The sequence below is a fragment of the Monodelphis domestica genome, chromosome 4 (genome assembly GCF_027887165.1).
Source record: "Monodelphis domestica isolate mMonDom1 chromosome 4, mMonDom1.pri, whole genome shotgun sequence".
Lineage (NCBI taxonomy): Eukaryota > Metazoa > Chordata > Mammalia > Didelphimorphia > Didelphidae > Monodelphis > Monodelphis domestica.
Window position 1 is genome coordinate 55364006 of NC_077230.1, and position 17185 is coordinate 55381190.

Sequence of the window (17185 nt, forward strand, 5' to 3'; positions counted from 1 at the left end):
CATCTCTCTGATTATAAGATATTTAGAGCACTTTTTTCATGTGTTTATTAATAGTTTTGATTTCTTTAACTGAAAATTGCGTATCCATGTCCCTTGCCCATTTATCAATTGGAGAATGGCTTGATGTTTTGTACAATTGATTTAGCTCTTCATAAATTTGAGTAATTAGATCTTTGTCAGAGGTTTATGTTATGAAGATTGTTCCTCAATGTGTTGCTTCCCTTCTGATTTTGGATGCATTTGTTTTGTTTGTACAAAACCTTTTTAATTTGATGTAATCAAAATTATTGATTTTACATTTTGTGATTTTTACTAGCTTTTGCTTGGTTTTAAAGTCTTTCCTTTTCCACAGATATGACAAGTATACTATTCTGTGTTTGCCTAATTTGCATAATAATGATTTCCCTGCATATCCTTGATCTTTTCTTCTTCCAAATGAACTCTGTTATGGTTTTTTCTAATTCCATAAAGATATTTTTTGGTAGTTCAATGGGTATGGCACTAAGTAAGTAAATTAATTTGGGTAGGATTGTCATTTGTATTATGTTATCTCGTCCCATCCATGAGCAATCAATGTTTTTCTAATTGTTTAGATCTAGTTTTAGTTGTGTGGAGAGTGTTTTGTAGTTGTGTTCATATAGTTCCTGTGTTTGTCTTGGGAGGTAGATTCCTAGGTATTTTATTTTGTCTAAGGTGATTTTGAATGGGATTTCTCTTTCTAGTTTTTGCTGCTGAGCTGTGTTGGAAATATATAGAAATGCTGATGACTTATGCAGATTTATTTTGTATCCTGCAATTTTGCAAAAGTTGTTGATTATTTCAATTAGCTTTTTGGTTGAATCTCTAGGATTCTTTAAGTAGACCATCATGTCATCCACAAAGAGCGATAACTTGGTCTCCCCTCCTTGCCTATTTTAATGCCTTCAATTTCTTTTTCTTCTCTAATTGCTACTGCTAGTGTTTCTAGTACAATGTCAAATAATAGAGGTGATAATGGGCATCCTTGTTTCACTCCTGATCTTATTGGGAATGCATCTAGTTTATCCCCATTGCAGATATTAGCTGATGGTTTTAGATATATACTGTTTATTATTTTTAGGAATGACCTTTCTATTCCTATGCTTTCTAGTGTTTTTAACAGGAATGAGTGTTGTATTTTATCAAAGGCTTTTTCTGCGTCTATTGAAATAATCATGTGATTTTTGTTGATTTGCTTGTTGATATGGTCAATTATGTGGATGGTTTTCCTAATATTGAACCAGCCCTGCATCCCTGGTATAAATCCTACTTGATCATGGTGGATGACCCTCCTGATCACTTGCTGGAGTCTTTTTGCTAGTATCCTATTTAAGATTTTTGCATCTATCTTCATTAGGCTGATTGGTCTATAATGTTCTTTCTCTGTTTTTGTCCTGCCTGGCTTTGGAATCAGTACCATGTTTGTGTCATAAAAGGAATTTGGTAGAACTCTCTCTTTGCTTATTATGTCAAATAGTTTGTATAATAATGGGGTTAGCTGTTCTTTGAATGTTTGATAGAATTCACTTGTGAATCCATCAGGCCCTGGGGATTTTTTCTTAGAAAGTTCTTTGATGACCTGTTGGATTTCATTTTCTGATATGGGATTATTTAAGAATTCTATTTCTTCTTCTGTTAGTCTAGGCAGTTTATATTTTTGCATATATTCGTCCATATAGCCTAGATTGGTATATTTATTGCCATATAATTGGGCAAAGTAATTTTTAATGATTGCTTTGATTTCATCTTCATTGGAGGTAAGGTCCCCCTTTTCATCTTTGATCTGTTAATTTGCTTTTCTTCTTTCCTTTTTTTAATTAGATTGACCAGTACTTTGTCTATTTTGTTTCTTTTTTCAAAGTACCAGCTTCTAGTCTGATTTATTAGTTTAATAGTTCTATCACTTTCGATTTTATTAATTTCTCCCTTAATTTTTAGGATCTCTAGTTTGGTTTTCTTCTGGGGGGTTTTAATTTGTTTTAGATATATACTGTTTATTATTTTTAGGAAAGGCCCTTCTATTCCTATACTTTCTAGTGTTTTCAATAGGAATGGGTTTTATATTTTATCAAAGGCTTTTTCTGCATCTATTGAGATAATCATGTGATTTTTGTCTGTTTGCTTGTTAATATGGTCAATTATGTGGATGGTTTTCTTAATAGTGAACCATCCTTGCATTCCTGGTATGAATCCTACCTGGTCATAGTGAATAACCCTCATGATGATTTGCTGGAATCTTTTTGCAAGTATCCTATTTAATATTTTTGCATCTATATTCATTAAGGAGCTTGGTCTATAGGTTTCTTTCTCTGTTTTTGACCTGCCTGGCTGTGGAATCAGTACCATATTTGTGTCGTTAAATGAATTTGGTGGAACTCCTTCTTGGCTTATTCTGTCAAATTGTTTGTATAATATTGGGATTAGTTGTTCTTTCAATGTTTGATAGAATTCATTTGTAAGTCCATCAGAACCTGGGGATTTTTTCTTGGGGAGTTCTTTGATGGCTTGTTCAATTTCTTTTTCTAATATGGGGTTGTTTAGGTAATTTATTTCTTCCTCTGTTTGTCTAGGCAATTTATATTTTTGTAAGTATTCATCCATTTCACCTAGATTGCCATTTTTGTTGCCATATAATTGGGCATAGTAGTTTTTTTTTTTTTATTTTTATATTTAAAAATTTTATTTGAAATTTTTCATTTAATTAATTAATTTAGAATATTTTTCCATAGTTACATGATTCATGTTCTTTCCCTCCCCTCCCCCACCCATTTAGCTGATGCACAATTCCACTGGGTTTTACATTTTACATGTATCATTGATCAAGACCTATTTCCCTATTATTAATAATTACACCAGGGTGATCATTTAGAATCTACAGAGAATCTACATCCCCAATCATATCCCCATTGACCCATGTGATCAAGCAGTTATTTTTCTTCTGTGTTTCTACTCCCACAGTTCTTTCTCTGAATGTGAATATTGTTCTTTCTCATAAGTCCCTCAGAATTGTCCTGGATCATTGCATTGCCAATAGTAGAGAAGTCTATTACATTCAATTGTATCACAATGTATTAGTCTCTGTGTATAATGTTCTCCTGGTTCTGCTCTTTTCACTTGGCATCAATTCCTGGAGGTTGTTCCAGTTCACATGGAATTCCCCCAGTTCATTATTCCTTGAGCACAATAGTATTCCATCACCAACATATACCACAATTTGTTCAGCCATTCCCCAATTGAAGGGCATCCCCTCATTTTCCAGTTTTTTGCCACCACAAAAGCAAGGCTATAAATATTTTTGTACAAGTATTTTTTCCTTATTATCTCTGGCGTACAAACTCAGCAGTGCTATGGCTGGATCAAAGGGCAGACAGTCTTTTAGTGCCCTTTGGGCATAGTTCCAAATTGCCCTCCAGAATGGTTGGATCAATTCACAACCCCACCAACACTGAATTAATGTCCCAATTTTGCCACACCCCCTCCAAAATTTATTACTTTCCTTTGCTGTCATTTTAACCAATCAGTTAGGTGTGAGTTGGTACCTCAGAGTTGTTTTGACTTACATTTCTCTAATTATAAGAGATTTAGTACACTTTTTCATGTGCTTATTGATAATTTTGATTTCCTTATCTGAAAATTGCCTATTCATGTCCCTTGCCCATTTATCAATTGGGGAATGGCTTGCTTTTTTGTACAATTGATTTAGCTCCTTTTAAATTTGAGTAAGTATTCCTTTGGCAAAGGATTTTGTTATAAAGATTTTTTCCCCAATTTGTTACTTCCCGTCTAATTTTGATTGCATTGGTTTTGTTTATAGAAAACCTTTTTAATTTAATGTAATCAAAATTATTTATTTTAGATTTTATAATATTTTCTAACTCTTGCTTGGTCCTAAAATCTTCTCTTTTCTTTTTTTTTTCTTTTTTTTTTTTTAAATATATTTTATTTGATCATTTCCAAGCATTATTCGTTAAAGACATAGATCATTTTCTTTTCCTCCCCCCCACCCCCCATAGCAGACGCGTAAGTCCACTGGGCATTAGATGTTTTCTTGATTTGAACCCATTGCTTTGTTGATAGTATTTGCATTAGAGTGTTCATTTAAAGTCTATCCTCTGTCATGTCCCCTCAACCTCTGTATTCAGGCAGTTGCTTTTTCTCGGTGTTTCCACTCCCATAGTTTATCCTTTGCTTATGAATGGTGTTTTTTTTTCTCCTGGATCCCTGAAAGTTGTTCAGGGACATTACACCGCCACTAATGGAGAAGTCCATTACGTTCGATTATACCACAGTGTATTAGTCTCTGTGTACAATGTTCTCCTGGTTCTGCTCCTCTCGCTCTGCATCACTTCCTGGAGGTTGTTCCAGTCTCCATGGAACTTCTCCACTTTATTATTCCTTGTAGCACAATAGTATTCCATCACCAACATATACCACAGTTTGTTCAGCCATTCCCCAATTGATGGGCATCCCCTCGTTTTCCAGTTTTGGGCCACCACAAAGAGCGCAGCTATGAATATTTTTGTACAAGTCTTTGTGTCCATTATCTCTTTGGGGTACAGACCCAGCAGTGCTATGGCTGGGTCAAAGGGTAGATATTCTTTTGTCGCCCTTTGGGCATAGTTCCAAATTGCCCTCCAGAATGGTTGGATCAGTTCACAACTCCACCAGCAATGAATTAATGTCCCTACTTTGCCACATCCCCTCCAGCATTCATTACTTTCCTTTGCTGTTATGTTAGCCAATCTGCTAGGTGTGAGGTGATACCTCAGAGTTGTTTTGATTTGCATCTCTCTGATTATAAGAGATGTAGAACACTTCTTCATGTGCTTGTTAATAGTTTTGATTTCTTTATCTGAGAACTGCCTATCCATTTCCCTTGCCCATTTATCAATTGGAGAATGGCTTGATTTTTTGTACAATTGATTTAGCTCATTATAAATATGAGTAATTAAACCTTTGTCAGAGGTTTCTATGAAGATTTTTTCCCAATTTGTTGTTTCCCTTCTGATTTTAGTTATATTGGTTTTGTTTGTACAAAAGCTTTTTAGTTTGATGTAGTCAAAATTATTTATTTTACATTTTGTGATTCTTTCTATATCTTGCTTGGTTTTAAAGCCTTTCCCCTCCCAAAGGTCTGACATGTATACTATTCTGTGTTTACCCAATTTACTTATGGTTTCCTTCTTTATGTTTAAGTCACTCACCCATTTTGAATTTATCTTGGTGTAGGGTGTGAGGTGTTGATCTATTCCTAGTCTCTCCCACACTGTCTTCCAATTTTCCCAGCAGTTTTTATCGAATAGTGGATTTTTGTCCCAAAAGCTGGGATCTTTGGGTTTATCGTATACTGTCTTGCTGAGGTCGTTTTCCCCCAGTCTATTCCACTGATCTTCCTTTCTGTTTCTTAGCCAGTACCAAATTGTTTTGATGACTGCTGCTTTGTAATATAGTTTGAGGTCTGGGACTGCAAGGCCCCCATCATATGTGTTTTTTTTCATTATTTCCCTGGATATCCTTGATCTTTTGTTCTTCCAAATGAACTTTGTTATGGTTTTTTCTAAATCAGTGAAGAAGTATTTTGGTAGTTCAATGGGTATGGCACTAAATAGATAAATAAGTTTGGGTAGGATGGTCATTTTTATTATATTGGCTCGTCCTATCCATGAGCAGTTAATATTTTTCCAATTGTTCAAGTCTAGTTTTAGTTGTGTGGCGAGTGTTTTGTAGTTGTGTTCATATAGTTCCTGTGTTTGTCTTGGGAGATAGATTCCTAGGTATTTTATTTTGTCTAAGGTGATTTTGAATGGGATTTCTCTTTCTAGTTCTTGCTGCTGAGCTGTGTTGGAGATATATAGAAAAGCTGATGATTTATGTGGGTTTATTTTGTATCCTGCAACTTTGCTAAAGTTGTTGATTATTTCAATTAGCTTTTTGGTTGAATCTCTAGGATTCTTTAAGTAGACCATCATGTCATCCGCAAAGAGTGATAACTTGGTCTCCTCCTTGCCTATTCTGATACCTTCAATTTCTTTATCTTCTCTAATTGCTACTGCTAGTGTTTCTAGTACAATGTCAAATAGTAGAGGTGATAATGGGCATCCTTGTTTCACTCCTGATCTTATTGGGAATGCATCTAGTTTATCCCCATTGCAGATGATATTAGCTGTTGGTTTTAGATATATACTGTTTATTATTTTTAGGAATGACCCTTCTATTCCTATGCTTTCTAGTGTTTTTAATAGGAATGGGTGTTGTATTTTATCAAAGGCTTTTTCTGCATCTATTGAGATAATCATGTGGTTCTTGCTAGTTTGCTTGTTGATGTGGTCAATTATGTGGATGGTTTTCCTAATGTTGAACCAGCCCTGCATCCCTGGTATGAATCCTACTTGATCATGGTGAATGATCCTTCTGATCACTTGCTGGAGTCTTTTTGCTAGTATCCTATTTAAAATTTTTGCATCTATATTCATTAGGGAGATTGGTCTATAGTTTTCTTTCTCTGTTTTTGACCTGCCTGGTTTTGGAATCAGTACCATGTTTGTGTCGTAAAAGGAGTTTGGTAGAACTCCCTCTTTGCTTATTATGTCAAATAGTTTGTATAGTATTGGGGTTAACTGTTCTCTGAATGTTTGATAGAATTCACAGGTGAATCCATCAGGCCCTGGGGATTTTTTCTTAGGAAGTTCTTTGATGGCTTGATGAATTTCAATTTCTGATATGGGATTATTTAAGAATTCTATTTCCTCTTCTGTTAGTCTAGGCAGTTTGTATTTTTGTATATATTCATCCATTTCTCCTAAATTGGTGTATTTATTGCCATATAATTGGGCAAAGTAATTTCTAATGATTGCCTTAATTTCCTCCTCATTGGAGGTGCTGTCCCCCTTTTCATCTTTAATGCTGTGAATTTGCTTTTCTTCCTTCCTTTTTTTAATTAGATTGACCAGTACTTTGTCTATTTTGTTTGTTTTTTCAAAGTACCAGCTTCTTGTCTTATTTATTAAATCAATAGTTCTATCACTTTCGATTTTATTAATTTCTCCCTTAATTTTTAGGATTTCTAATTTGGTTTTCTGCTGGGGGTTTTTAATTTGATCGTTTTCGAGTTTTTTCAATTGCATTTCCAATTGATTGATCTCTGCTCTCCCTTGTTTGTTAATATGAGCTTTCAGGGATATGAATTTGCCTCTGATTACCGCTTTGGCTGCATCCCAAAAGGTTTGAAAGGATGTTTCGCCATTGTCATTTTCCTTGATGAAATTATTAATTGTTTCTATGATTTCTTCTTTAGCTAAACGGTTTTGGAGTATCATATTGTTTAATTTCCAATTGGTTTTAGATTTGGTTTTCCATGTACCATTACTAATCATTATTTTTATTGCCTTGTGATCTGAGAAGGCTGCATTCATTATTTCTGCTTTTTTGCATTTGTGTGCTATGTTTCTGTGACCTAATGTATGGTCAATTTTTGTGAATGTGCCATGTGGTGCTGAGAAGAAGGTGTATTCCTTTTTATCCCTATTTATTTTTCTCCATATGTCTATTAATTCTAATTTTTCTAAGATTTCATTCACTTCTTTTACCTCTTTCTTATTTATTTTTTGATTTGATTTATCTAAATTTGATAATGGTTGGTTTAAGTCTCCCACTAGTATGGTTTTATTGTCTATTTCTTCCTTCAATTCTCCTAGTTTCTCCATTAGAAATTTGGGTGCTATATTATTTGGTGCATACATGTTGATTAATGATATTTCCTCATTGTCTAGAGTCCCTTTTAACAAAATATAATTACCTTCCCTATCCCCTTTGATCAGGTCCACTTCTGCATTGGCCCCATCAGACATCATGATTACCACTCCTGCCTTCTTTCTATCAGCTGAGGCCCAGAAGGTCTCACTCCATCCTTTAATTCCGACCTTGTGGGTGTCAACCCGCCTCATGTGTGTTTCCTGAAGACAACATATGGTAGGGTTTTGGATTCTAATCCATTCTGCTATTCGTCTACGTTTTATGGGTGAGTTCATCCCATTCACGTTCAAAGTTATGATTGTCATTTGTGGACTCCCTGGCATTTTGATTGCCTTCCCCAATTCCAACCTTTTCCTCTTCGGCTCTACCTTTTAGTCCAGTGATTTACTTTGAATCAGTCCCCCTTGTCCCCTCCCTTGATGTTTCCCTCCTTAGTCCCTCCCCTTTTGTTCCCTCCCCCTCCCCCCTCTCTTTCCCTCCCTTTTTGTTCTCCCTCTCCCCCTCCCCCCCTTGGTTTTCCCTTCTCCTTACCCTTGTTGGGTAAGATAGAATTCAAGATCCCAATGGATCTGGATGTTTTTCCCTCTCAGAGTTGATTTCCCCGAGATTGAGGTTTAAGTAAACCCCCCCCCCTCTCTTCCTCTCCTTCCCATAGGAGCTTTCTTCCCCTCCCCCTCCCCTGTGAATCCTTGTGTGAGAACCATTATTCCATTTGGTCTTTCTTTACCCCCTATTTATACATTACATTTTCCCCACATATTAGTATACATAGGTTGATATAAATGTAGTCCTTATAGAAGAGAGTTTGAGTAAAAGAAGATAACATTTTTCCCCTTTCCTTAATATTTACCTTTTCAGGTATTCCTTGCTCTTTGATTTTCGGTATCAAACTTTCCACAGAGCTCTGGTCTTTTCTTTGCAAAAAGTTGGAAGTCTTCAATTTTGTTGAATGCCCATACTTTCCCTTGGAAGTATATAGTCAGTTTTGCTGGGTAGCTGATTCTTGGTTGGAGACCCAGCTCCCTTGCCTTTCTGAAGATCATGTTCCATGCCTTACGATCATTCAGCGTAGAACTTGCAAGGTCTTGTGTGACCCTGATTGGCATTCCTTTATATCTAAATTGTCTTTTTCTGGCTTCCTGTAGGATTTTTTCTTTTGTTTGATAGCTTTGGAATTTGGCAATTACATTCCTGGGAGTTGTCCCCTGGGGGTTTAGTGTAGAAGGTGTTCTGTGAGCTCTGCCAGTGGAGGGCATAGTAGTTTTTAATGATTGCCTTAATTTCCTCTTCATTAGAGGTGAGGTCTCCCTTTTCATCCTGGATACTGTGAATTTGGTTTTCTTCTTTCTTTTTTTAATTAGACTGAGGAGTACTTCGTGTATTTTATTTGTTTTTTCAAAGTACCACCTTCTAGTCTTATTTATTAAATCAATTGTTCTTTGACTTTCAATTTTATTAATTTCTCCTTTGATTTTTAGGATCTCTAATTTAGCCTTCATCTGAGGATTTTTAATTTGCTCACTTTCTAGTTTTTTAATTTGCATTCCCAATTCATTGACCTCTGCCCTTCTTAATTTGTTAATATATGAACTCAAGGACATAAATTTCCCCCTGAGAACTGCTTTGTCTGCATCCCATAGGTTTTGAACGGATGTCTCACCATTATAATTTTCTTCAATGAAGTTATTACTTGTTTCTACGATTTGTTCTTTAACCGGTTTTGGAGAATCATATTTTTAAATTTCCAATTAATTTTTGATTTACCTCTCCATGTTCCCTTACTAATTATTATTTTCATTGCATTGTGATCTGAGAAAGTTGCATTCATTCTTTCTGCTCTTTTGCACTTTTTTGCAATGTTTTTATGCCCTAATACATGGTCAATTTTTGTGAATGTACCATGTGCTGCAGGAAAGAAAGTATATTCCCTTTTGTCCCTATTTATTTTTCTCCACATGTCTACTAACTCTAATTTTTCTAAGATTTCATTCACTTCTCTTACCTCTTTCTCACTTATTTTTGGTTTGATTTATCTAGTTTGGATAGAGGAAGGTTCAGGTCTCCCACTAGTATAGTTTTTCTATCTATTTCGTCCTTGAGTTCCTCTAGTTTCTCCTTTAGAAATTTGGATGCTATGCCATTTGGTGCATACATGTTGAGTACAGATATTTCCTCACTGTCTATACTGCCTTTTATCAGGATGTAATTACCTTCCCTATCTCTTTTAACTAGATTTATTTTTACTTCCCAGAGTCTCATGACTTTATGGGGCAACTAAGTGGCTCAGTGGATTGAGAGCCAGGCCTAGAGATGCAAGGTTCTGGGCTCAAATCTGGCCTTAGACGCTTCCTACCTGTGGCAAGTCACTTGATCCTAAATGCCCAGCCCTTATTGCTCTTCTGCCTTAAAACCAAGACCAATATCTGCACTCTCCTTAGGCTATCTCAATGACTAGAGTGGAACTGTCATATTGTATATCTCATGGCTGCTTCCACTCTAACCACCATCTCCTCTCCTTCTATAAGTCTTCTTTCTACACTTTTCTTCATACTCATTTTAGCTGCTGATTCTTCAATATCACTCTCTTCATTCGCTGTCCTAGCTTCATATATCTTTACTCACAATATCAAACACCTAATAAGTAAATCACTAAAATAACTCCCTTTGGAATGTACTCTGCTCTGATCAAATCACATCTGAACTGTTGTGTTCCATTCTAAATCTCACATTTTAGGAAGGGTACTACTATAACCTAGAGGATGTTCAGAGAAGGCAATCCAGGTAGTAAGGGACCTTAAATCTACATCTTATGTGAATTAACTGAAAAAATAAGTGAAGAAATTTAACTTTGAAAACAGAAGACTTTGTGAGGGCTGAAGGATAAGGGCCATGATAACCATCTTCAGATGCTGAAAGTTGCCATATGGAAGTCTGAATAGACTTGGTTTTGACCCCAAAGGCGCAGGGGAAGTGAGTAAAAGTTACAAAAGCAAAACAATTAGATTTGAGGTAAGGAAAAGTTTCCTAACAATTAGAACTGGCAAAAATTGGAACAGATTACATCTGAAGGTCTTGAAGTAAAGGTCTGACGATCATTTATTGGTTAAGTATATATAGTATTATATGGTCTCTGTGGTCCCTCCCAATGCTGAGATTCTGGGAAGGCTTTAGGGCCATGTTAATTGAGACTGGTGAGTAATGGGGTAAGAACAAGGAATGGAATTCAACTCTCTCTATTATTACTTCTGAGCTGCTGAGTACTACTTACATGGTACAGTGTAAAAAACACTGGATCTGGTGTCAAGAAGACTCAACTTCAAATCCAGACTCAGACACATTCTATCTGTTTAAGTGGGCAAGTCACTTGACCTTTTTGTCTCAGTTTCCTCAACTGTAAGATGGGGACAGTAATAGTACCTACCTCCCAGGGTTGTTATAAAGATCAAATGAGATACTGTTTGTAACCAAAAAGCATGACGTCTAGCACATAAATGCTAATTCCCTTCCCTTGTTCCACTGGAAGAATTTCTCAAGAAAGGCTAGGGGGGCCTATACTTAAAATCCTTGCTAACTAAATTCAAATAATCCTACAAAAATGAAGAGAAATGCTTTTATTCCTTTCTAATTATCTCCCCAATACTCCTACTTTCAACCTCCATCTCCTGCCCCAAACACCAAGGTTCCAACCAACCCTCCCAGTGCCTTTTCTTTTAACAAGTGATTTCATTTCCTGTGTTACTGGCATTCATGTTCTCCAATGGGAACTCCTTCAACTTTCCATTTCTACCCTTTTGTTTAAAGGAATATATGTCTTCTTTCTTCTAATGCCAGGTCCTAATTTTTTCTATATGGACTATTATAATAGCTTCCTAACTGGGCCTAGATTCATTTGGCCTCTTCCGTCTCTAAAACCTTCACACAGTTGTTGCCATCTTCCTAATGAATAAGTCAACAACATCCCTTTCCTTCTCAATATTATCAGTGGCTTGTCATTGCCCATGCCATAAAATAACAATTAACATGTATACAGCTCTTTAAAATTCATGAAAGCACACTATCTCATATGAATGACTTATTTCAACATCCAAGGCCCTCCAACAATACGGGTCCAATCTACCTTTCCAAATTTATCTCACACTACCCTACTTTGTCTTTAAAATCTTTATCCTAGTCAAACTGGACAATGAGCTTTCCATAATTTTCTGTCCTCCCATCACCGGGCACCTCCACATTCTATTCCCCCGACTGAAATAAACTCCCCCAACATTCCTACGTGGTGAAATCCTTCTCTTTATTCAGTTACAAAGACCTCAATAAAGCCTTTCCTTGAGCTCCTGAGCTAGTGGAGACCACTTCCTTTTTTACTTCTAATCAGTTAATCATTTTCTAATCTGCAGTATAGTTTTTGTGTATATATTTTACTATAACCTTGATTATAACATTCAGTTTGTATTCTACTAAATTGTAAACTTTTAGATGCCAGGAACTGGTTTTTATCTTCCCACTGATCTTCAGTGTATTGCTTGATGAATATTTGTTGAATTAAAGGAAAAACTTTCTTTCCCACATTTCACTCCTGAACTAGGCTTCTATGAGTGCCATCAGACTGATTCTTTAAAAAGGTTTATTTTGTTACCTGTAATAATTCATTTGAGAGGTAATTAAGACCTAAACTAGCATGGTGGCTCAGGTAAAGAAGAACATGGATGAAAAATATTTTGTAGAGAAAAAATGTTCACGACTTGGTAATTATTAAAATACCACCTCCTTCAACATTTATGATTTCTATTCCTCCCTTCTCACATTCACTCCAGCCCTGGTCACCACTTTCCCATCCCCTTATGCTTTTAGAATCCCTTGCCAGAATCTTCCTCCTTCTCAAAGTTTTCTTTAGCCCCTGAAATCTTCTTGTTCTATTATAAGCAAACTCATTTTTATCTCAAACTTTTTCTAAAGCAAATCTTCTATCTTTTTGAATAAAAGAAGCCTGGCTTCCCATTAAGGTTAACAGATCCCTTTTATCTTTCTCTCAAGGGAAATTACTTCCCTGGAAAGGATCAGAGGAGGGACCAAGATGCTCCTAATTTCTTCTAGACCATTACTCTGCCACTATTCCTCAATAATTTCCTCTTCCAAAACATCTTTGGTGTTATCATATAGCAATCTCAAGGTTCTTTCTCTGTGTTTCCTCTTTCTCCAATTTATCTTCCTTCTACCTTACCTTTTCAGAATTTGCCATTATCCTCTCTCACCTCTATATTCAATGATTTTTCCAATTAATGCACCTCAATGGCTCCCTACCACAAACCCTTACAGATTCTTTTCTATCCATAAAAGGCCATCTCCTAGGAGCTAAAATCAATAGCCTTTTCTCAGTACCCTTCACTCAATCTCTCTGCACCAAGTAACACTTTGACCACCCACTGTGTCCTTGATATTCTTATCCTCTCCTCCTATTGCTTCCATGATACATTTTCTTGGTTCCATTGCTAACTTTGCTTCCTCTACCTGATACTCCTTAATGAGCTATGAAAATGAGCACCCAGTAGTTCTAATGTCCAACTTACTTTGAGATTAATAAACATCATATATATTGGTTGCACAAAATAAAGAGAAAGCTAAATTTATTTCAAAACAAATACAAATGTGGTTTTCATAAAAATCAAAGTATGCATTCTGCAATTCAAAAAACGTTTCACGCTGAATTACTCTACCATTGTCAAGCCCACATATGAAGTGGTATGTTTGCATTGGAATAATAAAACTCTACATTTTTATGATGTTAAAATCTTTTTTAAACATTAGGATTTTTCAAAACACAAGCATATAGGATAGTTTTGATTGTCTTCTCCCTTCCATCTCAAACATGAAATATTTGAAGAAATTTTGTTTTGTTTTAATCTGGCAAAATGCGAGTAGCTATAAAACTAGAAATTACCTGGTTTATTTATAACCGAGTAGGAGGCCAAAAATCCTCGTCCAGAAACGTGGGTTCCACTCATGAATAGTACTGTCATTTCATTGCTTTTTGATTCAATCGAATGGTTCATTTGCAATCCCAGACCACAGTATTTGCCTAAGAAAATTTTAAAAATATATTAGCTTTAGATACCCAACATGCATAATATGATAGAATATAGATGTCAGCAGTGTATTTATAATCAATTAAATTAATCGATAATATTGAAAGCTTGGAAATGGTTGACTAAACTATAACTTTATTGAAGAAAAATAAAATTAAGTAACTTATTTAAAGAAGATAATGAAGGTAGTAAATTTCAAATTCTCCACTTACTGGTCCTATTCCATTTTATTAATTTATAGCAAAGCTATCACACAGATGAACTTTCAGACAGTTTGCTTTTTGATATTCTGAGTGACTTTCTTCCTAGCTCTTTTTTTTTTTCAGACCAACCCCAGAGCCCCTCTCCTTAGGGTTTTTTAGTTCACAAAAAGGCTTTCTCCCTGGGGGTCCTCAAGCTGCTAGCTAAAAAGAAGAGAGTGCAAGAGAAAGAGTAAGAACCAAGCAGCAAAGCAGAAAGAAAGAGAAAAAAAAACAAAGGCCTGGAACCTAAAAAGCATTTGATACAGTGTCTAGCATTTAGTAAGCTTTTAATTGTGGCTGACTAAATAATATGTAACTAGAAAAACTTGTTCTAATGGTTCCAAAAAATGAGTTCCAAAATATTTAAAACAATGGAAGCATCATCAGAACTAAGGATTTTAATGGACATGCTTCCATCTATGAACTCTGGTATGTCTGTTTAACAAAGCTCAAAAATTCAATTCAATGACCTAATATACCAGGTACTGTATGAGACATTGGAAATAAAGACAAAAATAAAGAGTTTCTGCTAAAAAATAGTACCATGCAGATATGTAAATGCAAACACACACACACACACACACACACACACACACACACACACACACACACACACACACACGACTAGGCTAGAAGTCAAAGACCTGGGTCCAAATCCTTCCTTGGTAGCATGGTTCCCTGGTAGCCCCCATACCTCCCCCAACAGTCTCCCAGTTACAGAAGCAGACCTAAGCCCTGACCAGTTTACTCTTATTTTAACAATCCCCCCAAATGACCATAACCACTTATCATTCCATTTGTCCCTAGGCCTCTCCCCATCCAAATTTCTGTTCCAGTTGATTCAATCCTCCAAATCTCTTACCCCTCACTAATTCTTAGGCCATTACTCCTGACTCTGGCTTTATCTTCTTCCAGCTTCTACCCAATAGTTGCTATTTCAGCTCCATAACCCTCCACTCCTTTTGAGATTCTTGCCCCTTTATTTTCTCACTGTGCTTCACATCCAACCTCAGTCTTGGATTATCCTCACTGTTAGCCAATGAGCAGTTAGAAGAAAACTCAATTGCACTGACGGGTATATTACAAACTCATGTTATCCCAACCTCAACTGGGCAATCACTAGAAAGAAGTCCTTTTATTCTCTAATTCCTCATCTCCCCTCCCTAAGAAACTATTCTAAACCTTATCTTCCCTACACAAGTCCCAGCAGCTGAGGACCATGGCTCTTTACTGAGAATGGAGAGCTCTTCTTTTGCCATTCTCAGCTCAAAACTGCTTGATAACATCTCCCACTCTTCCCTTCTTTCCCCCAGACTCTGACAAAACACATAGCCCTTCTCCTTGCCCAAACCAATCTGTGTGAACTTAATCTCATCCCCTGTGATATTCTCTCACAGATCACATAATCAGTCACTAACTTCCAACTCTTCTGGAATTTTTTACCTCTCCCTCCCAACCAGTTCCTTTCAATTATGCTCATGTCTCTCCCAAGTTAAAAAAAAAAACAAAAAACTTTGCTAGACCATACCAATCCATCAAGATATCATACAATATTTCTCCTCTATCAGCCAAACTCAATGGCTCCATTTCTGTCACTTCTTAAGCTATTGAAACTGGGTTCAAACTTAAGCATTCAATTGAAACTACTTTCTCCAAAGTTACCAATGATCTTTTTAATTGTTAAATCTAATGGCGTTTTCTCAGTCTTAATCAATTATTTTCCACATACCTACTGCATTTGAGACTGTTTAGCACAATGGTTGGAGGATTCCTAGTAGATGCTTAGGAACTGTTAATGTTGACTTTGATTCCTAACCATTCTCCTCCTCTTAGGTAATTTTCTCCTCTCTGACTTTCATGATAATGCTCTTTCCTGGCTTTCCTCCCACCTATCGGATCAATCCTTCTCAGTCTCCTTTTTTGGATGTTATCTATGCCATTCATGTCTCCTAACTGTGGGTGTATTCCTCAATGGCTCTATCCAGGCTCTTTTCTTTTTGTAACTTTATCAGTTCCCAAAGGTTTAACTATCATCTCTATGAGATGACTGCTAGAATTTATATCTAATACTAGTCTGTCCCTTGAACTTTAGTTATGCATCACCAACTGACCAGTCAAACTAGATGTCCTGGAGACTCCTTAAATTTAATGTTGATAAATGGACTCCTTATCTTCCCTCCTTAGTTCAGACCCCCATTTCCTCTACCTATACTACTTGTAATTGTTCTTCCTGCCTTAACTTCTCAACTCCAACCCATCCTCCATACAAATACCTAACTATTTTCCCTTAAAGGCAGATGTGACTTACGTACTCAATTAAATCCAGTGGCTTCCAACTGTCTTTGTGATAAATATAAATTTCTCTGCTTGCTTCTAAATCCCTGGGCACCCTAGATACAACTTCTCTTTCTTCATTGGGCATTATCTTGCCAAACTGGCCTTCTGTTTGAATGACAATCAAATGAGATAATCCTTATAACTCAATTAGCAAAATGCCTGGATGGGGGTGGGAGTTAATAAATGCTTGTTTCCTCTTACCCACCCCAAGGCTCCTTTCTCTCAAATACAAAACCTGATATTTTGTCCCTCTAGTCCCATAGATTGGAATGCACTCCTTGACCTCCACCTCCAAGAATATCTCTCTTCCTTGAAGATGAAATTCAAGAACCATCTTCTGCATGAACTTTCTGCTCATCACATCTGCTCATGCCCTTCTTCCCAAATGATCTTCTATATAATCACTTTTACGTATTTGTACTTATTAACTTTATGCCCATGCTGCACATATTTTTATATGTATTTGTTGTTTTCCTCATTAGCATGTCAAGTCCTGGAGAATAGGGATTGTCTCATTTTTTGCATCTGCATCTCCATCACCTAGCACAAAACAGATGCTTAAATAATTGTTGGCTGATTGACTGTCAGCAAGTCACCTAACTTCCCTCAGCCTCAATTTCCTTAGTTTATAAATGAGCAGCTAGGACTTCAAGTCCACTAAGGTCCTATTCAGATGTAAATTTAAGGGTGAGGATAGAGAGGAAAGAAGAATGCTAACAATTGTGAGGATCCAGAAAGGCTTCTTGTAGAAGA

General features: G+C 36.3%; 1 protein-coding gene across 4 annotated transcripts in view; it reads right to left on the reverse strand.

The window, feature by feature from the left end:
- The window catches only part of DCBLD2 (discoidin, CUB and LCCL domain containing 2), a 95135-nt gene that overhangs the window by 46327 nt on the left and 31623 nt on the right, over positions 1-17185 (reverse strand). For all 4 annotated transcript variants that reach the window (XM_056793374.1, XM_001371195.3, XM_056793376.1 and 1 more), the window contains one exon: positions 13709-13846. In XM_056793374.1, the coding sequence (XP_056649352.1) occupies positions 13709-13846 (138 nt within the window). The remainder of the gene's footprint in view (positions 1-13708; positions 13847-17185) is intronic.